Genomic DNA, 27,413 nt, shown 5'->3' on the forward strand with positions numbered 1-27,413 from the left:
ATAAGAACTTGGCAAACTGCCAAGAAGTTTCAAAAAAACCATGAAAATGAAAACTATTCAAAGAAATATCTGCAGGAACTTTTCTGAGGATCCATGCAGAGGTATTTTGTTCAGTTTCGTACAACAGATCATTGGCTCCCTGATGTACTCAACAAGAGCCACAGAGAGTTGTTCCAGATGGTGCTATGCCAAGGACAAAACTGTAACGCACTATATTGCCACACTCAATTCATTACCACACAGAGAAGTAATGCTTTTAAGCTCAATTATTATTATTTTTTAAACAGAGTTTATTCAGGCTGCAGGAAGCAGAAGTTGCTGCTGGGAGCTGTAGAAGGATTGCACAGGGACGGGGGCGAGGCCTCAAGAGAGGATATATTTCTTTATTTCTTTCAGGGCTGTTGTTTTTTCCATTGAGTGGAGGGAGAGGGAGGAGGAGATCTGCAAGCTGAAAAAGCAGTTTTCAATCAAGAAAACTTCTTTTGGTTAAGTACTCCCAGTTCTCTACATGCTGTTTGGTAAAGGGAATAAATGTGGACAGGTTTCATTTGTACGTAACCTTATTAGAACTGTCTGACTGTTTCCAGTATTCTTTTTATATATTACACCATTAGGGAGCTTTTTATAACATCTACAGTGAAGTATAAACATTTCATAATGGAAAGAGTTATGATCCCTGATCCTCAGAGCAGCACAGCCTTTGGACATTTTTTTCTGTGAGACAGCCAGAGTGTTCCAGTTCCCCCATTCTTTGTGGGGTGACTGGCAGAGGCATAGGAAGCATTACATGAGCATTTCACTATAGCTCCTCTTGAAGAATTCTACACAAAACACCTCTAAGTATTCAACAACTTAGTCTCAAAGTATGACAGCTTGCTTCCAAACTGCAATGTAAAGGTTGAAAATAAAAAAAAAAAAAAATCAGCCTCAGGAGATATTAAGTATTGGAAGTATTGAACTCCAGAAAAAGTGGCGGGAAAATCTGAAGGATTTACTTTCTATGTAAAGATTGTTAGAGCCTTTTAAATGACAAATTATACCAAAAGCCTTCAAATATTTGTTTGTATGATTTCCATAGACCTTATATTTATTTTATTTAGCTTTAGTTTTCATGCAAATTTTTAAAATGAGACCAAATTTCAACCCAGTAGACTAAATTACAACATCATTTATTTCAGAATTTTTGCAACTTTATTTTGAAATGGGAATGGAAAATGAATGGCTGGTATCAATGCTGAAGTCTTCTGTAAAGTAACTATGAAATATTTGGACATAGGTTGGATTCTATATTGCTCCACATAGCACCTAAATATTAAAAAAAATCCTAGAATCATAGAATTTAAGGGCTGAAATGGACCTTACAGATCATTTAGTCCCAATCCCCCTGCCATGGGCAGGGACAACTCCTCACTAGATCAGGTTGCTCAAGGCCTCATCCAGCCTGGCCTTGAACACCACCAGGGTTGGGGCTTCTGCTGACTCTCTGGGCAACCTGTTCCAATGTCTAATGAGGCAAACATTTCAAAAAAGAATCTTTAGACCCAGTGATCCTAAGATACCATAACACTAGGTAAAAACAACTAGAAGTATATTAAAGCAAACCAAAGAAATTAACCCTAAAATAACTCAGAAAAAAAATCATCCATTATGTTCCAAGTTAAACATGTCTAAGAAACTGACTCTCTGGGCAACCTGTTCCAATGTCTAATGAGGCAAACATTTCAAAAAAGAATCTTTAGACCCAGTGATCCTAAGATACCATAACACTAGGTAAAAACAACTAGAAGTATATTAAAGCAAACCAAAGAAATTAACCCTAAAATAACTCAGAAAAAAAATCATCCATTATGTTCCAAGTTAAACATGTCTAAGAAACTTAAAGAATTAGAAAAGAAAATAGTATCACAATTAGGTTAAAGAATAGAGCTTCTGTGGTAGTTGCAGGAAATCTTAAGGCAAATGTAACCCTGGAAACAGCAAGGACCATATAAAACACTGTGCAGCCACCCTGCAGCCACCCTGCCTCTTGGTGCATGCTGGAATCAGCTCAGTGGATGGCAGAGGCCAGTGCAGGTCCTTCTGGTTCTCAGCACACCATTTCCACACAGCATAAAATAAACCAGACAGAGCAAACCTGACTGCCAATTAAAAAGCAAAAATGTGAACATCCAGAAAAAAACCACCAGTAAATGTCTAAAATTTAAAGGCAAAAAGACAAGAAAGCATTCATACTTTTCCTTGAAAACAAATTCAAGCTGTAATTAAAATACCATAACTGCATACCAGAAAGGAAAAACTAATGTATTTAATTTCAACTGATGTTAACACAAGTAGAAGATTCACTTGAAAGCAATTTTAAAACAAACTTATTTGTTGACTATATTCTAATGAAATCTTTATTTTGGAAGTCTGCTGAGGAAAAGAACAATGTCCAAGTAGTTATACAAAACTGAAAAACAAACAAAACCCCCCAAAACTCAAAATCCCCCCCCAAAGAGAACTCAGATTGTCTGTAATAGCTGCTTCCCTTATCTTATCAGCTTTTCAGAAACCTCACCAAATTTCCTATTGAAATCTATAACCATAAAGCTCAGATCAAAGTGTGCTGGCAATAGCATTTCAGACATCGATGGGAAGGAAAAGGAAAACCAATTCCTCAGTGGTTGGTTTTGCTGTGTTAGCTTAACTCACATATTGGCCATAAGTCCTTTGGATAAAAATATCTTATTTTTCAAGATATTCTAGTGGGCATAAATAATTTTGTGACAAAAAATGTCATAGAGAACTTGTCCAACATTAAGGCCCAACTAGAAGGTCATACAACTTTTTTGAAAGCTAAGAATTTAAATGGAATTATATGAGTTTAAAAAGACATAAATCGGTAAAAGACAGGAAAGAACCACATGATGTTATAAATGAAGAACAGAGTATTACTGCATTCAAATTTTTATCTGTACTCCTGTCACTCTTTGTGGGTTTATCATTACTTTGGTTAGATCTGCTTTTCGTGTCCTCTACTTTTCAATGATATACTGGAATTTATTATTGATCACATCTTTTTCCTGCACACAATCCTCCAGTGAGTTTATTTGCCCTTTTGGCCTTTCATCAATACATCACTTAGAAAGCTCAGACTGTGTGCCATCCTCATGTAGCCTTGGCTACAGTTTGCCTCACTTTCAGAAAAATCTAAGTCCTCTCATCACCCATTTTTCTGAAAACTAAACCAAAAAGAGTTGTTTTCTTATGATTCTGCCTGTTTTCCTAGATCAATTTTAGGAACTCATCCCTCAATTCAGGTAGGAATCTTATCTTAGGAAACATAGAATTATGCATGTATTTCATAAAATCTGGATTGTTTGATAAAAGACTTATGAATAAAAGGAAATAACTGTGTAGGCAAAGAGGCATCTCCTAGCAAAAATGCTTCTAAATCCATAAAATTGCTTTTGAAATCTTGCTCTTGCCCATCAGACTTTATTCCTGTCAGTTTGAGCAGAACACTCTGACTGCTACAGTCCGTAAAAATATAGTTTTATACTGCTTGTATGAATTTTTAAGTACAAAAAAGTATATTAAAACTAGAATAGAAATTTCACATCTTCACAAATTACCATTTCAATCGCTCTATTTTATATTTGAAAACTTGAAGATGCTTTATCTTTCATTTCAACCCTGTTTAACCAGAGGGTGAAGCTTTTTGTGCACATATTGTACAATACAAAATAAAGGAGACTTAGTTGAAATTTCTCATTCTCAAAATTCATCTGGTTTTAGTTATAGACGTGCAAAAACCAGTTCAGAACCAACAGGAAATATTCTACTTTATCCTCCACTAATTTAGAAATGTCTAAACTGGTTTTAGTCAAGCTTTGTAAAAATACAAACAAAAAGTTAAAAAACCCCAATAACAACAAAAAACCCAAAGCCACCACCAACAAAAGAAACTCCAAACCAAAACCTCTCATTGCTTGTAGAGACTGAGAAGCCGAAGTCTCAGCCCTGGAGTTATTTTTATGTACAGACAGTAAGCCACTCAGGGAAGAGCTTATAATGGAAGTAAAGGCACACAATAACTAGACAGTTACTACAGTGTAACAATAACAGCAATATGCATTTCAAATGTGTAACCCAAACCTCCATGGAAATATGCTCATAATATAAAGAAAAACCAGTACTGAATTATTTAATTCAGATATACTGTGAACGTTATCTGGAGTATTTGTGCTATGCCATTTCAGAAAGGAATTAGTTTAAAAAATGTCCCTACCTACTGGCCATGTTCCATTCAAGTGCTGGGTTTTGAGAATTTCTCTCATTCTCTGTCAAAACCCCTCCTTTTCCATTTTCCTTCTCTGGTTTCAACTGATTCCAATAAGCAGTACCAATGTTGATAGACTGAAGATCTATTTGATATTGCCTGTCTTCAACTTCTGATCCAGGGTCTCGAAGTATTCCTAGATTTAGTGCTCTCCTGTAATGCCAAAGGGAAAAAAAATTAGCAAAGGTCAAAATCAGATATTCATTAAGATAGAAAATTAAGGTATCCATTTGTCATTCCTTACTACATCTAAGCATTATTGTTATTCCTGATCTTCAAAAACTATGGAACACAATGGGAGATACGCAAATAAATTTATTCCTAAATATAGCCAGATCCACCAAAGTTGATAAGAGATTGATCCATCGACTTCACTGCACTTCTGACAGGTACATTTGAGCATCCTTATGTGGAAGCAGGACTGATTCATATATACTGAACAGATAAAGGATATAACATGCAAGTCCTAAAAAGGAAAAGCTATGAATCAGTATAACGAAGAAGATCATTGTGAGATAATTTTCCATCTGTTCAAACTTATCAAAGAATAAAAATTACAAAGAATATTCCAAGATGACGGAAAAACAATTCAATCCTTTTAACACGGAATTTCAGTACGGTGCTTTGTTATTAAAATTCTTCTGACAAATGAGAATAAAGCATTTTTGAGTGAACCACATTACTTGTGGATTCTTCTAAAGTCTACTACATTAGATTTTATAAAATATTTCAGTCTTGAACTAATTTTTGGAAACAGTAAACTTCAACAAAACATTTGAGAGCTATTGGGTGCTATATGGAGCTATTTGGGTTGCTGAGACCAATCAGTTTTACCAGCAAGCAGTATCAGAAGAGTTTCCTACCACCATTTGTCTTCTGCTAACAAGCACTAGGAAATCTGAAAAAAAATAAATTATCTTTCCCTTTCTACACTGGGAACAATATAGGTTTTTTTGTGCACAGCTTGTTTGATATCAAAATGCATACTATCTATTAGAAATAAAAAATGCACAATTAAATTTATCAGTGCATTTCAAAACAAGCCAGCAAAGGGAGTAGGAGGTTTTTAATTTCTTTCTCTTTCAATCTATGATTGCAAACTGTAGTCTATTTCTATTGATTCCATACATCACCATTGAAGCTTAAGCTTCTTATTTGCATATGACATCCAATCAATTGTTCTGTTCTAGGTTGTTGTCTTATGTCAGAGTTACTTAGTATATAGCTGCTGTTTTCATAGAGAACTTAAAATTTCTATAATTTGTTTAATTATTGATGCTAATAATCTAAAAAACTTGAAACCTGTTTCAAAGTGCAATCCCAATGCTGCCCAAACCCGAAAACAGTTGAAAATGCTAATACTGGAGCAGTGGAGTATGCCACCAATTAAGAAAATGAAGTAATTAACTGCATGTACCCACAGAGGCATGTGGATACCAGGAAAGCCCTTTTGATCAAGTCATTCCTGGTGAGGCAGTGCCATGGCATTTCTCAGTAGCCCTACAACTTTCTTGAATGCTTAGCAGAAATACACTGAGAATCTGTTACGTCAGTAGTAGTACTTCAAAATTAAATGTGGTTTCTTAAAACTCGAGAATGTGTTTGTCAACTTTCCACATAGAGAGATCTACCCACAACAACTATGCCTTTTATTATTCTTTCCAAGGCATAATTTCATTAACATGAATGCAGTTTAAAAAAAAAAAATATAAAAAACCCACCACAGGAGATTATTGTATGACCCAGTGTCTATTTACATACTTTATCTAATAGAAGTAAATATTGGAATACATGTTTTGTGAAACATTACTGAAAATGAAGCATCTAATTATGTATTTTAGGAAATCTGCTTAAGTATATAAAACAGAATGGTATCAGTTTCACCCACAGAATCGACTCTTCTCTCTTGAACTTCACAGGGAATTACATTTTTCATTTCTTGTTTTACAATCACCTTGATAACTTGCATTAAGCTCACCTAGCACTATATTGCTTATGCTCATTCAGGACATCCATGACCTTGAGAACCAAATGTCTAGAGCAAAATATGTCTGTATGCACCAATCTGAAACTTCCCATTGTGCCAATGGTTTCTTCTCACAAATTTATTTATCTAAATATAAACCACAACAAAATCACTCTTTGGCATAAATTTTTAGGTGCAGAAGAATACACAGAGATACTTATTCTATAGACACCAGGTAGTAATGCATTGCATTGCTGGTATAACATTTATCCACCGGATATTTCTTTTGTACCACTTTGAGATATTACAGCCTAATGGTTTCATGCTGATATAAAAAAAATAAATCTGCATTTTCATTCTGTGTCTACTATTAACAATCTCCTATATATAATACAAAACTCTTCTATCCTTTAGATACACTTTTGAAATCCAAGCAAACAAATTGTATTTCTATAGATGACCCATTTCAAGAAACACATATTCTACACATACATGAAAATACAAGGATTACTTATTAATGCCTTGATGTTTTCACTAAGCTCAATATTGGTTTCAGAAAGTACATCCTACCAGTTTTATACAAGCATCAAAATAAAGCATTTTCTCAAATAAGTAATATGCATACAGGGATTTCCATAAGCACTCATTTCTGGTTTTCCATATCAACAATTTTCCTAAGTACGCCTCCAGTTTAGTAGCTGTATACTTCCTAGAAGGATGAGAGTAAGTTAAACCACAGCAAAATTGGCCTAATAAGCATATGTGCTTTGTATGAACTCTGCAGCTTTTCTAATTCTTCAGCTTTAGAAATCCTCGTAGCAAACAAAATCAGGAAAACAAGTAAGTCAAAAAAAGTAAGCCAAATTCATGACTTTTCTACCCCTAGCATAAATGCTGTTTTACCAGCTGAAATGTACTGTAGGGGGTTATGATTTTAATTGTTTCCCTCTTCCGAAAACAACTTCACTGTCTCATCTGAACCTTTTGGCAGGTGGTGTAGAATGCAACAGTTGGTCAGTAATACAGTAAGATCATAAGCAACCAAAACCAATCATATGCATGTAACAGAAAACACAGCTTTAAAGGCTTTCTTTTTAAAATTGATTTAGTATGGGTCAGGCTTTTTCTAAGTTTATTTAAGAAGCAGTTCATGTTGAACCAGTTCAACATTCATTCATGCTGCTGAATAGGCATAATTCTGAGACCCATTGTAAAGAAGTAAAATCTATTCACTTATAGCTCATCTGAGACCTACAAAAAGCTAAATGAGCCAGAAAAATGGCATTTAAAGACTGTACATAATGTAATAATTAAGAAATACTCACAGACTTTACATACAACAGCTACTTTTTGTTAGCACTTACTGGATCTCTATGTGCACTTCCAGGTACAGAGATTACAAACCTATCTACCCACATTTCAATTATTAAAGGTTTTGTCTGGTGGTAAAAGGTCCTTTCTATTCTAATTCAAAAAAGGAAGCCAACAGTAAGCTTGGATCATTATACACTCTCTGCGTTACTGGACTAAAACCTCTATGTGGCATGCATGCAAGAGGACTCTCTTCCTCTTCTGCTTAAGCTTGTGGAGTCCAGGGCTAAATGTAGTCTGAAAGCCTCTCCCCTAGGCATGGTATCTGACTGAATAACTGAGAAATCACAGCAATATTTATCACTGACCTAATGTGCCTTAACTGCCTTTTCCCCAATTCAATTCAACAAAGTTTTCTCCTTGACAAGGCCATCAAATGTGTTGTACCAAACATGGGAAATTGAAGCAACTGTTTCTTAGGGAAGGAATGGAGCACAACTCCACCTTCAATCAGATGCTATAGATGTAAAGAGCACAGAACAAAAATGCGGTGAACCTAGAGAATCTATGACAACAACACTGGCCTCTGAAAACACTAAACTTCTATCATTAAAATCTCAGACAGGAATCAGCTTTTCCAAGAAAGGCAAGTATAAGAAATGCTTTTCTGTCACAGACAAAGTTAACCCGTGAGCCAATGGGAGAGAAACAGAACTTCCTTAACAACACATAGTGTATATATATAGACATGATCTTAAAACTAGAATCAAAAAAAATCCTCTAGCATATCTTTTCATGATGGAAGTCTTGGATGTGCATAGGTCTGGAGACATTAAAACATGTACTTGTGAGGAAGATGGAAAGAAAATTAGAGGTTAAGCAGAAAAAAAATAAGTGCACAGCAGTGCACAAGAGGGAGAAGACTTAGGGGATCAGGGCACTAAAGCTGAAAGTAAAGAAAAGCAGCAGGTCAGAAAATTCTGCTTTTCCATGAGGGGAGGAGGAGACATAGGCAAGAAGGGAAGGTCCTGACAAATTTCTAGTATTTTGTACATGATCCTGCCACACTGAGTGACATACATATCTTCCAAGACAAGGGTAACCTCAGCTTTGCTTCTCCACCCTGCCATCTGTCCATAGGGAGACTTATTTGTGGTTTAATAAACAGTGTTTTATGACTGCCAGGATGTTTGAAACAGTTTATTTTAGTCTGGGTCAGTAGAGCAGGCTCACAAATGCCGTCAGCAGTAAACTCCAATTCTCACTGTTTCTGCCGCTTTTCCCCAGGAACTATGTCACATATGACTGACTTTACTGGCAGCTGCTCCTTCTCCCCTCTCCAGCTCAGCCTCAGAATAACTCAGCTACTGTCCCATCTCCCCACTTACTGGGCAGCATACTCTGGATTGGATACCAGCAAATTTTTATTAAATGCAAATATAAACTGAGTACAATAAGGCTACTTTGTTTAATGCTCTCCTGATTAGCAAGTGATAGGATTGATTACAGGAATCTAACAATGAAAACTGCATTCTGCCTGATTAGGCCTTGTGTTGTGTTCTGTACAGCCAGATACATCACCATTATCTACAGAAACCACTACACAGCAGTCCTGTAGTGAGAATGGTTAAGGTACCTGGGTTCATCTTCAGATGTTGAAGACCCTTGTAAAAAGAAAACATCAGTGCTAGCTCCATGAGCAAAATAAAAATGACTGCCCACTTCTAAATGTTTACATAGTGGACAAATACATCACATCACTAATGCAAAGGAAGCAGTTATTAATTGCATTCTAACTGATACATCCTGTAGTCAACAAGAGCCGTAACTCTATAATGATTTGTAGTGTTTATAATTTTTGTGAGTAGACATAAATCAACTTAAGAGGTAGATTACTTGTTAAAATAAAAGACCAGTGACTGAAACATATACAAAAATTTCTTTTGATTGCACTAGACTCCTTCAAACAATTGACACAGGGATGCAAACATACAAGTGTAATGGGCAATTCTACTCTGTTTTAAATTATTGTTGGCTAAATGTCTGACTTGTATCTCTTGGGCACTCGTTGCTTTTTTTGCTCTCTATACCTACAGAGATGAGCATCACTGCAAAGAGAGGAACTGGTGTAAGTGTAAAAAAAGCTAAACAGGATGACAGACATGAAATACCTATAAAGATCATTAGGTAACACAAGGACAAATACACTGAAACTCAGTACTTTTAAGTCATCAAAAATTAAATAATTAAAAAATGACTCAACTATGTATTAGTTGCCCGAAGCATGATTCAGTATTTGAATGTCAAAGCCCATGGTGAAAAAAGAAATTAGGTGGATCTATAGAACAAATCATCTATACTCACTATCATCCAGAAAAGATCACCAAATAAATGAGCACTAAGATTTAGACAAGTGTTGTAACATGTCTTTTAGTCTCCTCTGTGTCTGGAATAGGGACATGTTTAGATACGTGTTTAGAAAATTCAGCCTTGAAAAGGTTTGATCTACTGCTACTTGAAGACACTCTGAGTAAACTTCTAGATACTTCAAGCATAGTACAGAATCTACTACTATGAAAGCTGTGGCTCCTGACAGAGAATGAAATTAAGAAAAGGTATTCAAAATCTTCAGCAAAGCCATCATAGTACTCTACCTATAACTGTTTCTCTTAAATAGCTCCAAGCTAGCACATTTGAGACAAATGTAGGTGGGATAGTTAGAAACACAGACTTACCACCTCTCTCTGCTTCTCAACTTTCCTAGCTGTGCAGCAGTAATCCTTATACAGAAATAATGATAGCAATAATAAAACATTTTTCAAAAAAATCTTACCACAATATACTATTTTCTTTTTACTAATACTTTTCAGCACAGCATTTCCTTGGAAAGCTGAAGTAGATGGACCTTCCCTTACAATTACTTTGTAAGCCTTGCTCTTAAAAATAGACAACACCAAAAAAACCCGAGTTCTTAAACAAATTGCTCAGAAATGAAAGACTGCAAAATTACAATCTATTTTCTTCTGGCTAATTACTGTGTGCCATCTACTTGACCAGTTTCATCAGTTGCAACTACTGAGTCATTGAGGCATTTCCTTTAATCCAAAACCATTTCAAAAAGGACTAATATCCACTGAGCTATCATAATGCAAGAGAAAAGAGATTTGGTTTCAAACATAGAAGAGGAAATCTGAAGAAAGGACTTCAATGGTCTGTGCCTATTTTGCATGTTTGGTTGATAGCCTCTTAAAACCAATAGGAAACAGTGTCTCAGTCAGGCCTTGAGGTAAGAAGTCCCACTGGATGCATGGACACACATAGAAGAGCTGAGTCTGCCAGGTCTTCATATGCTGTGCACAGGAAGGTTTGGGACTAGGGAGACCCCTCTGGCAGGCCTCCCGCGGTCTGCAGGACATGCTCCCCCCTCTGCAAGAGAACACGCCAAAGGGAAATAGGAGAGGCAAATTTCATTCCTATTCTTCTCAAAACTAGTTTATTTTGTACCTCTAAGCAACAAAATTAACCTCTTCAACAGTTTACTAATTTATCTTGTGGGCATAAAGCCAAAATGATGTTGTGAATACTAATTGCATAGAAAACATTTTGAGATCATCTGATATACAGCACTAATGCAAAGATATAAAATATGCATAAAATTAATTATCTCAAATTTTAATTGACATTTATGCATTCTATTTATGTATCTACTTACATATTTTTATTTTGGAACCCAGTAGGTACATATCCAGAGGAAAAAATAACAACATGCCCACCAGTGATGGTGCCAGGTGGACGCTACTTTAATTCCATTTGCTAGCCATTTAGGAAGCTCAGATTTTAGTGAACTGGGCCACACCAAGGTCAGGATTGATAGCAGTGCATTGATCATATAAAAGCTACTAAACACATGAAAGGAATTACAGTAGATCACACATCAAACATTTTGGCCCTGTGCTTCCTTCCTCTAGTCCTACAGGCAGGAAATGCTCTACATATCCTGTGAGGTGACCAGACATTTAAAAGTAGCTCTCCTTGTTACAAAGGCTCTGGTACAGTAATTGTCTGCAAAGAAGCTGAAGAACTTCTGCAGTGCAATTGTCTTCTAAAGTTGTATCTGGAACACAGTATGAATGACCCTATGACGATAAGGTATGGTAAACAGTGCAGCAATGCTGGTCTCTCAAAAAAAGCGTAAAATGAAACAAAGCTGAGGTTTGCAGCTGTGCATTTAGATGCCATCTGTTTAATTACTTCTGTAATTTTATTGTTTAAATTCATCAGCAAAAGTAACACCATAAGCAAGTCTGAACTTTTAAAAACCAATTTAATCAGTTTAATGTTTAGACAGTTTAAGGAATCCCATTATACGTTTGAAGCATTCATCACCCAAATTCAGGGAGCACTGTATAAATATACATTTGACAGACTGTATAAATGATAAATATGCACAAATCCAAAGGAAGGTCTGCATGCTATTTTTGGATGCCAAATGTTTCTAGAAAAAAACCCCAAGTGGAATAGAGTTTCTCTAAATAGTGGAAATCTGGGGCGAGGGTTAGAAAAAAGCCAAAATACAATATAACCCAAAGACTTTTATGGTTTTGTTTCATGTTAGAAATAATTTTATCGCAAAACTTAATGCTGTTTTGCAGTCAAAGGATCTTTAATTTTGATTTTTTAAATATTTTGTGTTTGCTTGCTTCATGACATGTCTAAGGTAAAAAAATCTTGTGATTTTCCCATTGTTTTCAGCCTGTGTTTTACTTTGCTTTAATTGATTTATCTAGTTTAGTGGTACAATACCTCAGCCTTTTCAGATGTTCTATAAATTCACCTGGAAATACCGAGGTTGAGTTTCACTGAACACAGCCTTCATATTTAATGCACTGGATTTCTTTCAGCGCTGTGGTATGACCTGGTGTGTACGACCTGCAAGCTGGAAGGCACAATGTCCACAGTGTGTTTGATAAGCTGACATGGGACAGGATTTCTTTTCGCTGTTGTGTCAGTGTATCAAACTCATACCTGGACATCAATCAAATTCTATATGAAGTAGAAAAGAACATTAGAAATAAAGAAATACCAGCTTGTCCTTTACTTTAAGCAATGTGTACTAATGCATATTTTCAGCATGTGTATATTGTAACAGATGATGTTTATATCATGTCTAATACAAGAAACTACTCTAAAACATGATTAAGTTTCCAAGTCAATACACATTTATCAGGCACTGATTAAATTACCTTCTCAAGATGTCACTTCTATTTTCTTTTGCAGAATCATTGTATTCACAATGGCAAGCTGCAACTATTTTTGAAATAGAGTGTATGATATTGTAAAATATGTCATTAACCAGGTACTGAAAATAACCCTCCTTTAATTCTTATTTTCTCAAGTCCTTGCACTGCTTTGTCCATTTCAATATCCATTGAAAACTCACCTGGTATAACCTGTCATGTTAAAAACAGTATTTTGACTTCCTTAAAACCCCATTAAGCTATCGCTAAATGTCACTTCCAAAGTCAATATGAACCTATGACTAACAAGATATATTACAGGAGAGTTTTACTACTTAAATACGCATTTGAAGGGGGAAAAAGAAAGAGAAAAGATGCAAACCTAGTCAAAATATCCCTGTGTATTCACAACATTGATCATGAAGACTACAGATTCCAGTGTCAGGTAGCTCAGTGACTCCATGAGGCACCCAAAACACATAAATGGTAGTGTTTATAAAGAAAACTCAAGACTTTTATTTTCAGTCTGGAGCTTAAAAAAAATATAAATAAAGACAAGGACAGGATACAGACACAAACACACAAACAAATACACTGCCCACTTGGGAAACAGCAAATTCTATCATCTGTAGCTAATTCGATCCAGTTTAGTAAATATAATTGGTTACACTCTTATGAGCTGCAATGTGTGAAGAACACAATATGTACATTTTATAAATTACTTTTAGAAAGCAACTTCTACAACGCTTACAGTTACATAATACATCAGGCACCTTTTTATTACGCCAAAAACATGGAAAAATCAACCACTGCAAGTTCTCTGAATAAAGCAGATTGAAAAAGATATGCCAGAGAACTGCATTCCTCTGAATTTTTCTTGAATACATACATACACACACATATAGATATATATATACACACTTCCAACCTTAAACTGGGAAACAGAAAATTTCACATTGGCTTTGCAGCTGAATTTGCTCATCTTCAAGTTTCTTCCTGTTCCTTGAAAAACTGTCACATACAAAGACTAAAAAATACTATTCAATAGTTAAATAATTTTGGTTAACAGGAGGAGTTCAAACCTGTTCTGTTCCTATCCTGCAGTTACACGGGGAGAATATCTATGTATAGCATAGATACTCCTACATTCTATCTGTACCACCTCCACACCTGTTTCTTTTTCATAGCTGGAGAACAACACACTATCATGCTGGAAAATTGGAGTATCTGTGATTTATGCCAATCATTGACATTGAACTCAACATAGATGCCTGACACTATTTTATTACTCTCAACGTGGACTTGTGTTAGCCATTAACATACCAGTGTTACCCACTGCCCTCTCACAGGAAAACAAACCAACAAACCCTAGCAACAAAAAGCATCAATGGGCATGAAAAAAGTTTTGAGAGGCTGAATGGTACATTTATCTTTCTGTCCAACAACTAATCAAGCCAAAAGATTACAAAGCAACCCTTAAAAACCCAAAATGATGGATTTTTTTTCTTAAGGACAAAACCAAAAAGCTTCGGAAATGCAACAAAACCACTGTGCATAACTTTTTAATCTCTTTTTTTTGTTGTTGTTGTTGTTTGATTTGGGCTTTTTTTGCTGTTTTCTTTTTGTTGTTCTTGCTGTTTTTACTGTGGCATAATCAGGTTTGATAGTACAGTAAGAGTTCAAACACAAGAAACATTAAACATGAATTTTGACTGTACTTAATGTGGTTGAGTTAAATGAAGCAACATTGGAAAAAATCAGTAAAGGCTAGGAATTATGTTCACTTAAACAGTACAATTTCAGTTGTTCAGGATAACAGTAACAAGGACTTAATACTACCATGGGATCTTGGAAGTATATCACATAGAGAAATATGTTCAAATAACATGCAACCATTCTGTATATTACTGATAATCCTTTTTGTTAAATAATTGAAAAGCAAAGTAGGAATACTTACAAGCACTAAATGGAAAAGAAAGACCTACACAAACAGTTTTGCAAATAAAAAAAATCTTCTATCCGAAAAGTAGTTTAAGAACTGTGGTATGAATTTGTCATAGATAAAACCCTGTGAGGGACATCAGAGAAACCACAAATATCTACGGAATGAACAGCAATCTGTACACAGAAGTTAACAAATGTCTCATTACAAAAGGGGATATGGTTTTCCCAGTAACAGAAGCACACAACTTGCATCATATTTACCTTGAGATCCTGTTATAATTAAAAATACTACAAAGAAAAGAAATCTGCTTTACATATTACTGGATAATGCTTTTCAACAAAAAACATTTGTTGAAACCAGATCTCATGGAAATTATATTTACTCACAAACAGTAAAGAAGAAAACTGTATAGAATAAGTTTCAAAAGCACTCCTGAATTATTTTATCATACATTACTTATTGCAGCCAAAACTTATAGATGTTAATTTTCATTATATAAGACAGAAAAGGAACCTTGAAATGTTACTTCACTCATATGCTTTTAAGAATCAGGAAAGGAAAGCCTGGGAAGAAACTGTAAGTAGTTTGTGTAAAATAAATGAACATTACTTAACTTATTCACGCAAAGACACCACTCCAACTCTTAACACGGCATTAATTTCTAAGGACCAACTAATTATTTTCTCTCACAATAACAGAAATCCAAACACCTCCCCTCATTCCTCCCCATACTTTACAATAACAGGCAAACCATAAAGCTACTTGGTTAGAAAAAAGAAAGATTAAAGGGGAGGTAACTTGAAGAAAATAAATTTTAAAACTTCAGTAATGTTGCTTTATAACATAAAACACAGTTCACATAAAAAATAACTCTAGCTTTCAGATTACCTTTTATTTCCCAGTTTTACAGCTTATCTGAAAATTTTTTCATTTCATTGCATTGAAGTTGCTGAGTATGTAAACTGTGAAAGGTACCCTGGGATTTTTAAGTGCTATTTAATGTGTTTTTTCTTTGTCTCTTGCCCTTTCTTGTTTATCTTTTTAAACAGTTACAGCCTGTTTAATGATGTTAATGCTGGATCTGAGAATTTTATTAAAATTCTTAGTACAAAGTGTGAGATTTTGTGCTGTGTTTCCATAGCCCAAAGCTTGATGGCAGATTAAACTGATCCATGCCGAGGCTGATACCATACACCTTTTCTACTAGGGCTAATCCTTGTGTACCTACACAATAAAATGGCTCAGGGCAATAACCTAACTGAAAACAATCACCTGATGACCCCAACATTTTTTTAGTTCCTTCACCTCCCTCAGCCAGCTCACCATACACAAACAGCAACATAATGGAGAAGAGAAGTAGGTCTTAGAACAGCTTAAGTTTAGATTTAAAACCAAAGCGGACCCAAAACTCACTGCCCAAAGACTGCGGGTAAGATAATGTTAAAAAATCAATACACATTGACCCCACTCTGTGCTGCCCCAAGGAATCCCAGGGCCATGCTCTACTGCCTTAGCCCATTCACTGGGCATAGCTAGTCTGCACATCACTTGCTTTGGTGGGGTTGAGAGACTTCTCTACTCAAACATCTGACATGTTTTCTCTCCACTGTGGTAAATCAAGAATTGATCTAGGGAGGAATTAAGAGTTTGAAAAATATTTTCAAATGGGAGGAAGGGCCATTATTAGAGGTAAGGGAAGCAAATAGTTACATGACTTGATCTCACTGAAAGAGGTAGGTTTCAGTGCTGTTTGAAGGAAAAGAGACATGAGATTTCTGAGGGGTTCATTCAAAATGGCTATTAGAAAAAAATAAAAAAAAGAAAATAAATAACTCTTCCCAGGGAGAAGATGGGAACAACGGCAATAACCTTTTGCCCCAATAAAAGAACACCCCTATTCATAACAAATATTTATTATCTAAAGACAAGGAAATATGAAGGCAAGTAGTTCAATATATGGAGCATTTGAGTACAGAAAGTGATAACAGAATACAATGAAAACTTTATAAGGATTAAAACTAACCAAAAAACCCAAAATGTTTGTTTGATTTTGATTTGCTTCAACAAAGTACAATTGCAGTTTTATGGAAAAAAAGGAAATATAAAAATCCTATATTAAACAGCATTTCAAACCAGCAGAAATCCTAATCTCCTCTCCACTTAGTCACCATAAACATATTACAGATTTCAAAACTGAGGTTGAATGAACTTCACATGTCAAGCTCTGCATATACCACAGAGCAAATACTAATTAACTGTGTTAAAACATATTTGAGACAGCAAGAAATATCAAGAGACCAAGGAAATTCTGAGTTCAGGCTGCTGTGTATCTCTAACTTATCCTTGACTTTGCAAATCATACGGTAGTTCATACCACCACAGCTGAGAAACCTTTTTATAGAACAAAGTGCAGTGCACAAGCTCAACAGAGACAGCAATGCCCTTGTGAAAGTTTTACTTTACAACTGCTATTTACCTTTGACCTTAAGCTGTTTAATGATGGCATCATAATTAAATAGCCAAAGAAATGGAGTACATGCTACAATGAATTACATAAAATATGGCACTTTGCAAACTCCATTTTGAAGAGATGCATCTCTCATGCTTTGGCTCCCAAGTTCACAGCTAAACTGTGTGACCTGAGAATTTCACAATCTGAATGCAGTACAGTTCCAAGGGAGTCTGAAAATCTATTCCCAATTTAGTTCTAAATCACACACAGGTGTTAGAATGAATGATACCTGAGTAATGAAACAATTATAATCACACTGTTAACTCTAATGTTTTACTAGGAAAATGAAATGTGATTGGCCTTAGCAGGAGTTCTGACTGGTTTGCACACACACATCATATGTGCCCACTGAACTTGTACATGAGGCCAGGGGAGAGCACTGCATAGCCCTGCACTGCTAAGGAACAGGCAGCTCCACTTGGTGCCCAAGCTGAGTGGTTCTCCTCACCATGCTTGACATTGGAGTCCCTTCCAAACAACTGAACAAGTTCCCATGAACTTCCAGGCTAAACTTGAATAGTTTTAAGATCTGTGAAGTTGCTCTTTGAAATCTGCCTGGCTCTAGATCAGGACTTTTGCCCACGCATAAACACATCTCTGTGAATCTCCATTCCTCCTCCCTGCCCTGTCTCACCAAGGACTGGGATGCTGCTAGGGTGAAGAACACAGTTGTGCAAATACCTCAGCTAAGTCAGCAGCAATGCACCCAGCTGAAAGGAAGGAAGAACTTTGGAGACAGAAAGCATATTAAGTCCTCAAAACAAAGTTGAAAGTATCAATAAATCATTGAGGAGGGATATTAATTTTAATACTAAAACATTTTTGATATAGACACTGTATAAGAATTACTAGACTTCAGAAAATATCTCTATCAGCTTTACAGATTTCACGTTTTCTCTGCATTAATTGGTTGTTCCTTTGAATTAATTCTTTATTTATATTTACTTGATTTTTTTCCTTGACATATTTATTAAGGTTTCCAAAAAGGCTGCCCTGATTAACAACAAATGAAATGACATAATGCCAGTATTCTTTGATAGGAATGTTTCTATAAAGCATAGTCCAACTTGCTTTCTGTGAGGACCTGCACAAAGAATTAAAATTATTATAAGAATCATTCTGTGCTACTAAGTGAAAAAAAACTATATAAAGTAGTTATCTGTATTGAGAACAATGATGAAACTCAAAAATTAAAGAGAAAAACTGCTTTTCTTATGAAATGTATATTATTTTTACGATTACATTATAAGGAAATGTATTTCAAATATATGTATTGAGGCAAATTAGCTATGCATTACTGAAGATTCAAGTAGAACTCAGAACTAAAGAAATTTCATGTAAAAATAAGACCAATAATTAATGCTTAACATTTTTAAAGTCAAATTCCAAATATAAAATTAGCTTTGAATAGCTTTTGGTATTAGATAGTTAACAAGCTACATTTCTGAAACTAAATGGGCAGTTCCAGCTGTTATTTTACAATTAGTTTCCACTGAGGGTTTGAAATTAATAACTGCTGCAATAGCCTCAAACATGCCAGTGGTAATTAGCAGTGGTGTTTCCATGTAATGCTATCCATATATATGAAGATTTTACTGGGCAAAAGGTCTAAGCAGAAAACGGTGCTAGTGTCACCCTGTTTCACACAACTTGCATGCAGTAAAATAAATACTTCTTGAAATACTATGAATTTAGTTTCTTAAAAGTTATTTTCCTACATACCATTACCTCTGCAGTTTTAACCACTTTGAAATTTAAGAGAAACTGCAATACAGCATTTATGATCTACTACAACTTTTACTTGTTCTAATTCCCTGAGGTACATATGGACATTTTAATAAGCAGCTTGCATTTCCATAAAAAACTATGAGCACATACATTTTTTCACTGATCATCTTTGTTGCCTTTATTCAAAGAAAAAGAAAGATACTCAAGTGAGCATTATAGCTAATTCCTGGTTTGTCTACCAAAGAAGCATGAAGTATTAAAAATCTAAAAAGGCAAAATGGAAAATAAGTTTTAATAGAACCATTATAAAATAATCAACTCTTAAAAGGAAATTATTCATATTAGGTCTACATTCTGGGAAACATTTAGTTATTGCAATGCTAAACTTCTGTACAAAAGAGAAGAATAATTGTTAATTAGTTTGAAAAGGAAAACTTCGAAAATTAACCTTTTTGCTCATACTACAGTTAGAGAAAAGTCAGGCTTTTTGTAACAATAATTTGCAGGTACTTTTTTGAACATAAACATGTACCACAGAAATTTGATACTGACTGAAAAAAATATTTCTGAAGAGAAGATGCTTATAGATGTGGGTGCTGTTGAAAAGTTTTGAAAAGCATTTGATTTTCCAAACCACATTGGAAAGAAAAAACAGATTTCCACACAGATTGCTGGCTATGGATGGGGTTCTTTCATAAATTCCTTGCATCATTTTTTCCTTTCCCTCACTCCAGCACTATCAGCACAGACACACAAAATTGTTTATTACTCCTCCTTTAACTGAAGGAGTTTTGTTAACCAATTATGGGCATTACATGATTATTATAAGCATGTTCTAGATAGGGGTCCTTGAAATAAAGACAAATAACAGATACTTTATAAGGAAAACAGCTTTGTTTTGTCATTTGCAAATGTTTGAGACTTCAACAGTAAAAAGAACAGTAAACTACAAAAATGAAACCCACAGATTAAATAAATCAACATTTACAATAAAAAAGACTTGTATTGATAAAAAGTGTTAAGAAAACAATAAGAAATAATTTACAGTTACCTTTTAATGATTAAACTCTCAACATGAAATTTTTTTGGGGAGCTAGGGGCATGTTTAAAGAATTTCCATTTACATTCACAAATTGGAAACAGTCTAAGGACAGCTCTGTGCTTTGATCTATGAAAGATCTACACATGAAAATGACCATGGAACAGTCAGACCTGGACTATTAAGCTTTGATATATGACATGAATGAAATCCTTGGATCTCAAAAATGTCGAAGCCAGAGTGTGGACAACAATTAGATTCTTTATTAGCCAAGCTGAGGAAAGCTTGGGATTCTGTCTACGTTAACTCCCAGAATGTGATAGTTTAGCAATATTTATTCTGGACTTTCTAATATATACATAATTAAAATAATAGTTTACTCATCTGTTCATGGATACTCCCTCCAGTTCTATAATAAATGTTTCATGACAGAGTTTGCTGAAAACAACCATGCTGGAGATGATCAGCAATTGCTGTATAATTCATCAGACCATTCACACAGTATTTGATACAATAGAGCCCTTATCCCAACAGAGCAGTAGAACTACACATCATCTCAATTTCAACTTCATGCTGCACATATTTAAAGCACATCCATTCATCTACTTCCTCCTATATTTTCAGTCAGAGAAACACAATTTCTGGGTGTTGTGACGAAGTTTTCTGAGCCACTTTACCATTGATAATTCCCAGTTCTGCTGGTAGCTTAGCACAACCAACTGAACATACACACTTCTGCTTTTTTTAATTCAATCATTTATATGTCATGCTTCCACTGATTAGAAGTGTTCCAGGATTCCAACTATGCCCAGCTTTAACTGCACTAAGCACTCTTTGCTTATACACAAAAATGCTGTCTAAAAAAAGGGGAATATATTATCTTCCAGAATGTGAGATAATTGGGCAGAAAAGTGGTCATGCTGTTTTCTATATTAGCCACTTCTATTAAAATAGAAAAAACTTAGGATATGGCAAAAGGAAAACATATGAAGACAAAAAGAAGGAAATGTGGCTTTTTGAATCACCCTGTGTGATGCTACTTTGTTTGCTGCAGCAATCTCCATAGATGGAAAAGGATCTTCTGTCCTGGTGCCCTCAGAATTGCTTTATATTCATCAAATGTCTATTCTTTTGATAAGTAATTATCAAACATCTAAATATTCTCCTAGTTTTATTGTCTGGAGAAAGACTTGAGAAACTTACTTGATCTAAATTGCTCAATTGAATAGAAGGCTGAACCAGATGAACTAGAGAAGCCACTTCCAACTGAAAATATGCCATTATTCTAAGATTCCCCTGGACATTTTTAACACAATCAGTCACATAATTGATTTTAGCACTCTTTACATAAAACCAGATATTTAAGTTTAGAGACAAGTGCTCACTGCTAATAAGAAATCCTAATTGATGTCCCCCAAAATGAAGTATTGCTACAAACACTACAACTGCTAAAAATCTCTGTGTAGTTATGTTCTTAATTTCATTACACCAATGCTGTAGCAGAAGCATTCCTTTGATGTTAGGTACCAAAGAATCTGTAGATGAGAAGAGTTTTCTGAAGATCTCGAGGAAGAAAACTTCAGATGGAATTTTTATACTAGACACCAGAGAGCCAAACAAGTGCAAATCCAGGCTTGAAAAATGTTACTTTTTGCCTCCAAAAAGATACTTGTTTTTCCTGTAGTTACAGCATTTACAAAAATTCTCTCTGATGTAATTTCTCTGATACTGCGTAACTGTCTGATTTTTCCCTCCATCAGAGAATTAATATGATTTCCCTATCTCAGCATTCTTCATCCTCAAAGCTGCCAGACTTTTTTCCCATTTTGTCAAATGTATTTGACCCCTCATTAGGCCTCTTCAAAAGTTCTAACACACACTGTGTGACCACACAAGCAACAAATGACCACAGCATCTTGTTTTTCTGCAGTCGGAGGAGTCATCTACAAGCAGCAGCCTCCCTGCCTCAATCCCAAGTTTAATATAAGTAGTTAAAGCCTACAAAAAATGCAGCTCTTTCCTTCCCTGCTTAGCAGAAACTTCACTTTGACTGACTTCTCCACAGTTAACTGCTCTTCCCTCTCTTTAGCCAGGCTAGGCAGCTGCTTTACTTGCATATTTTCCCCAAACCTCCTTTATTCTGCTCCCTGGCCCCATTCCAAGGCCTTCTGGTATCTACAAGAGTTCTGACAACAGAACTGGCAGTTTCTTGATGGGAACGTACAGTTCCAGTCATATTTGCAGAAGACAAACACACCTTAGCTGGAGTTGGGGGTTAAGAATCAGAAAATCACAAGAAGTCATTAAAACAAACAAACCAACCACCAGGATCTATCATGGAAAAAAATGAAAAGGAGAAATTGTCTCTTACTGTGACCAGCTAAAAATGTGGCACTATAATTCTTACAGGAGCCCTGAATTTACTGTTATGGTTCACGTACCTTTGTTTACTATGTCCATTAATAGTCAAAACTAAATCAGTCCATTTTCTACTGGAAAAAAACCCTCCCTTTCGACTAATTTTTATGTGATATAGGAAACTTGATGTGATTATGTCAACACATTCCTTTCCAACTTCCAATAATCACCTGAAAAAATACTTGTGACCAAACTTTTGAGGCACATTATTTTCCCAACATAGACATAGATGGAGTCACTTCAGCTTATAGACTAAGAGTGGTCTGGTTTATTTAGTAAGACCTGCAGCCATACAAGACTTACCTTTCATGCAGTGGCATTCTGCTAATGACATATTAGCGCATTCAGTTTTTCATGTATAAATATATGCAATAAATTCACAAGATATTTGGAAGTGCTCTTCAGCCTTTAGCCATGAAAATGTTTCTTAGCCTTTCCTAAAAGAACAGTGTCTAAATGAGAAGCAAAAATTCTTCTTTCTCATGAAACACTACAAAAGTGACATTAATTGCATCTGGTTGTAGTTCAGGCCTAAATAGAAGACAGTTTAAACCAAAGTGACACCACAAATTAAGTTTGTATCCCCACTCCAGAAACACTGTAAAGACAGTGGTTCAGACAACAATTTATTTTCTTTTATTCTATTAAAAGCAGCAGCAGCAAATTATAGGGAGAGAGGTTGAAAAAAGACAGATGACATGTTGGGATTATTAGAATGCCATAGCAGCTAATTCTTCAGTAATCAACAGGCTGCTGTAATTTATTTTTGTTAGAGTCTCTTAAACTGGATATTGTACTACTTGTACCTCTGTTGATATTTACCAAGAAATCTCTCACCAAAGTACATGAGCTACACACTGTGGGAGTTTGCTCATTTTACTACTTGATTTTTAAGCATTTGGTATTAGCTTTGGTTTCTGCTATTCCAGTACCATCTACCATGAGCATGTTAAAAAGGGCAAATACTTTGTAAGTTAAGAAATCTCATATCTGGAGAAACAAATACAGCCTAACACCATGTGTTACTAATATCCCTCTGTTGTTTTTTTCCCCCTTGAATACAGACTGTATGTCCTGCCCAACAATAAAACCCCTTTTGTATTATCTTATATTCAAAAAGCCCCCAAACCTGACAAATGATGAAATCAACACCACTCACAGCTCCAGCAGCCTAACAGCAGTGACTGTGATGCAAGAAAATGAATGGCTACCTTCAGCCATGCTTCTACAAGCACACAGTAAGTCTGGATCAGAGAAGATGTAATTGGAAAATGCATCTGGTTCAAGTCCGAACTGGAATCTTAATATTTTTTGATACAAAATATTAATTTATATTGCTTGAAAGTCTTGAAGCTCACTTGAACAGATCAAAATAGTAACCTTCTTCCCAAAACCAGAAGACCACCCCCTACCAACTTTAATATTGTCTCTTAAACACTGCAAAGTAACTTGACACACTTAAAACACTTAAAACACTAAAACTAAACACTAAGCTAACACTAAAGCTAGTATGATTGGATGATTAAAGAAAGAAACAAAGATAAGACATAGTCATTTAACAGATGATGAGAAATTAGAAGAGTGGTTATTGAAGTAGGTAAATTACTGAAAACATCAGACATTACTCAGAAAAAGGCACAGGAAACATGACAATGTGAGACTGGTCACAAAGAAGTCAATAACCATCAGATGAAAGATGTCTGTGGCCCAGCACTTATTTCTACCTTACCCATTTGGTGTCTTGGTTTTGAAAGAAGGATTAGAGCATATTGTAAATGTAAGAAACTATGAAGATCAGACTTACACTGCACAAATTTAGTCTGGAACATTCAAGTAGATAAGACCTAGCAGCCCATAATGCAGAATGGCATCAGAACCTTTAAATAACTGAGTGATTTGAAAAGCACTGAATTCTGTGGCAGGTAAAGCCACAGATGCAAAAATATTAAGACTCATAAATATAAACTAGCACAGCCTCATTGATTTTAGACATAAATCACACCCCTCCTGTTGCTTACTTACTGACTTGCAATATCCATATAAAGAACATTGCACAGTTGTCCTCAGTGACAGAACCTTACAGAAGGTGGAAATTGCAGATTCCACTTTATGATCAGGGATTTTTGATAAGTGTTTGGTTGCTATGAGAAGAGTGGAACCTACATTTGGTTCTGTAACTCTCTAAGCAGATATCAAAAGGGAGTCTCCTCAGACAGAAAGGGCAGGAGCAGGAAGAGCCTGTACAAATGTCAGGAAGATCTCTTTGATCCATGGGCACGTTGAGAGCTGGATCAGTCCCTCCCACCCAAAGTTCTTGCTAGTGCCAAGCTGTCAGATTGCTTCCATGAAAGCTCCATAACACAATAGATACAACACTCATTTAAAAACAAAAGGAAGAAAAAGAAAGGATAAACTACTATAACTAAACATACAAGCAAACCCATTAATTTAAATGCTTCCACATGGAAATACCAAGAAAAAGACTCTTACAACTTCTAAGTGATCAGAAGTGAAACTGGAGATATTTCATGGTCTCCTAAAAATCCTAGTCTTGACAAAAAGTAAAACTTGCTGTCATTTTCTAGGCAGTAAATGTTTTACTGCTGGGAAAAGATTTTGATGTTTGTAATTTCTATTGAAGAGCACTATGAAGTAGTTAAAAATATTGCCACATCTGAAAAACAGACCAACGGGAAGTATAAGACACTTGTTCATCTGTATTTCTGTGACTTTTCTCACTTGGTATTATTTGCAACCATACTTTCATGTCTGGCAACTGTGCCAACTCTACTAAGGATCATATATTACTTTTATCATGTTGATTACATATGTTCACCAGTTTTGCTGCTTATATATGATTAGTGTGGTTTGCACATACTTAGTGACACAATCCAGAGCATGACATTTTCACAGAAAATGTGTTTACTGGGAAAGAGCTCCTTAGAAGTTTGCATTCCTTTCAGCTTTGATCTATATGACATCAAGAATCCTACAGTTTGAATGTATGTTTACCATTTATATTATTAAGATCTATCTCCTTTGCACTATATTGCTACTGAACACTTTAGTAGTCACAAAAAATTTCCTTTACTATCAGGTGAACTTAGTAGTAGCTGAATAAAAGAAAGGCTCTTAAAATGTTCTCATCTGTGAGTTTAAACTTCATAATGACTTGACATTTAAATTCTGTTATTCATCAGCACTTCACAGCAGAACTTGATTTGTCTAAATGGATTTGAAAGCCCACAAGTGAAGAAAATCAGAAAAACCTGGTTTGGAATATCAAAAGATTGTATTTGAAAAGCATTTTTACAGGCTGCACGTACCCATTTTATTGATCAATTAACTTCTCCCAGAATGAAATTTTCTGAGACCATATATGAAGAGCCAAACCCCTCCCCCGACACTTACTGATAAATGTCTTTTCTGAGCACAGCTCTACTAAGAGGGTTGTCAGCCTGAGGAGCCATAGACACAGATCCAATCTTGAGAACCAAAGTGTCTTCTTTAATTGCTGGGTTAGCTGTAGTTAGGAGAAGAGAAAATATGTATTTGATTAAAAGTCGAATGAGCACAGCAGTGACACTGAAAAACTGTTTTTTTAAAAATGTACACAAGAATATATGCTAAGGATTCAATTTCGCTCAGTAGCAACACAAAATCAATATCACTGCTGTGACAGATAAAAGACAAAACCATTGTAATTTCATTTCCCCAGTTTATAACACAACTAAGTCCTAGTCTGACACTTTTTTATTTTTCATTATTTTATTTTCTTCCAAACTGACTTCGGACATTTTTCCACAGACTATTGTGATCTGTTCCTCCAAAAATTATTTGCTGAAATATCAGCATATAAACCAGTTTGAATCCTGCACCCTTTTTATTATGGGCCTAGATCCTTTGGATGTAAAACATTGCAGGATATTACAATATAACCATCCTAGTAGCATTTGGAATGGGTTGCAACACATATAAAAAGTTCAAACACAAGGACTGAAACAAGAGATTCTGAAATCTGACACATATACAAAGAACAAGACGTAGTACTGGACAGTAAATTTCATATAAGTAACAAAATTACACCAAGAAGGAAAATCTCTGCTTCCCACTTCATCATTTTCAAATTTCAGCCACATGTAAAGTTTCTTAGTTTTAAAAGCAGTGGTCATATAAGACAGAAAAGTTCTACCCAGAAATAAAATAGGACCATGTTTCTTGTAGTAAACTAACTCTATCAGCAGACACAGAAAGCAATCGGATGAGGTTGTGCTTGGAAGACTCCACAGTAACTACGAAGCTTCTGAGAACATGTGATTCAAGTTCAAAGAGTTCAACGATCTGGAGGGAAATGGTTCACTGCAACATCTGTGTGATCCACAACAGGGACGGAACAACATCACACTTGCTCTTATGTCCAAGGAAGTTCTGCAAGGCTTTCATATATGAGTTTTGAAAACAAAATTATAGTAGCGGAATAGAGTTTTAATATCTTACTTAAGAGTGAAATGCTTGGTGTGGAAAGAACCAGAGAAATCTATATGCTTTAAAAATGCCTTCTTCACCCATTCATGTCTCGATGAATAGACATCATGCTCTGCTGCTCAATATGGGCATAGACATTTGTATATTTCTGAACAAATCTAAGAAATTGCAGAATTTGCAGAAATTCTAATATGATATTTTGAAACAATTGTAGGGAATACCACAGTAAACATGTGGCAAAGTAGCAACACACGTTCTGACACACAACTAAATAAGAACACAAGTGATTTACTTAAAGAAGCTCATCTACTTAAACAGTAAAGTCAAATCCTTTAGCTCCCCCAAAGCAAAACAAAACTATTTACAGACGGTTTGCTTGCCAGAGCTAAGCTAGAAAATTGAAGCAGATGACAAAACCTTTTTTGTGTGTTTTTGTTTATGTCTTTCTTTA

General features: G+C 35.3%; 1 protein-coding gene across 1 annotated transcript in view; it reads right to left on the reverse strand.

The window, feature by feature from the left end:
* LOC103803559 (vacuolar protein sorting-associated protein 13B-like) overlaps nucleotides 1-27,413 on the reverse strand; it is a gene marked incomplete at both ends in the record, with an annotated part of 219,153 nt that overhangs the window by 130,193 nt on the left and 61,547 nt on the right. Inside the window, 2 exons of the mRNA XM_009076124.1 lie at nucleotides 4,271-4,474; nucleotides 25,889-26,000. Coding sequence (XP_009074372.1) covers nucleotides 4,271-4,474; nucleotides 25,889-26,000 — 316 coding nt within the window. The remainder of the gene's footprint in view (nucleotides 1-4,270; nucleotides 4,475-25,888; nucleotides 26,001-27,413) is intronic.

The sequence above is a fragment of the Acanthisitta chloris genome, unplaced genomic scaffold (genome assembly GCF_000695815.1).
Source record: "Acanthisitta chloris isolate BGI_N310 unplaced genomic scaffold, ASM69581v1 scaffold6186, whole genome shotgun sequence".
NCBI classification, from domain to species: domain Eukaryota; kingdom Metazoa; phylum Chordata; class Aves; order Passeriformes; family Acanthisittidae; genus Acanthisitta; species Acanthisitta chloris.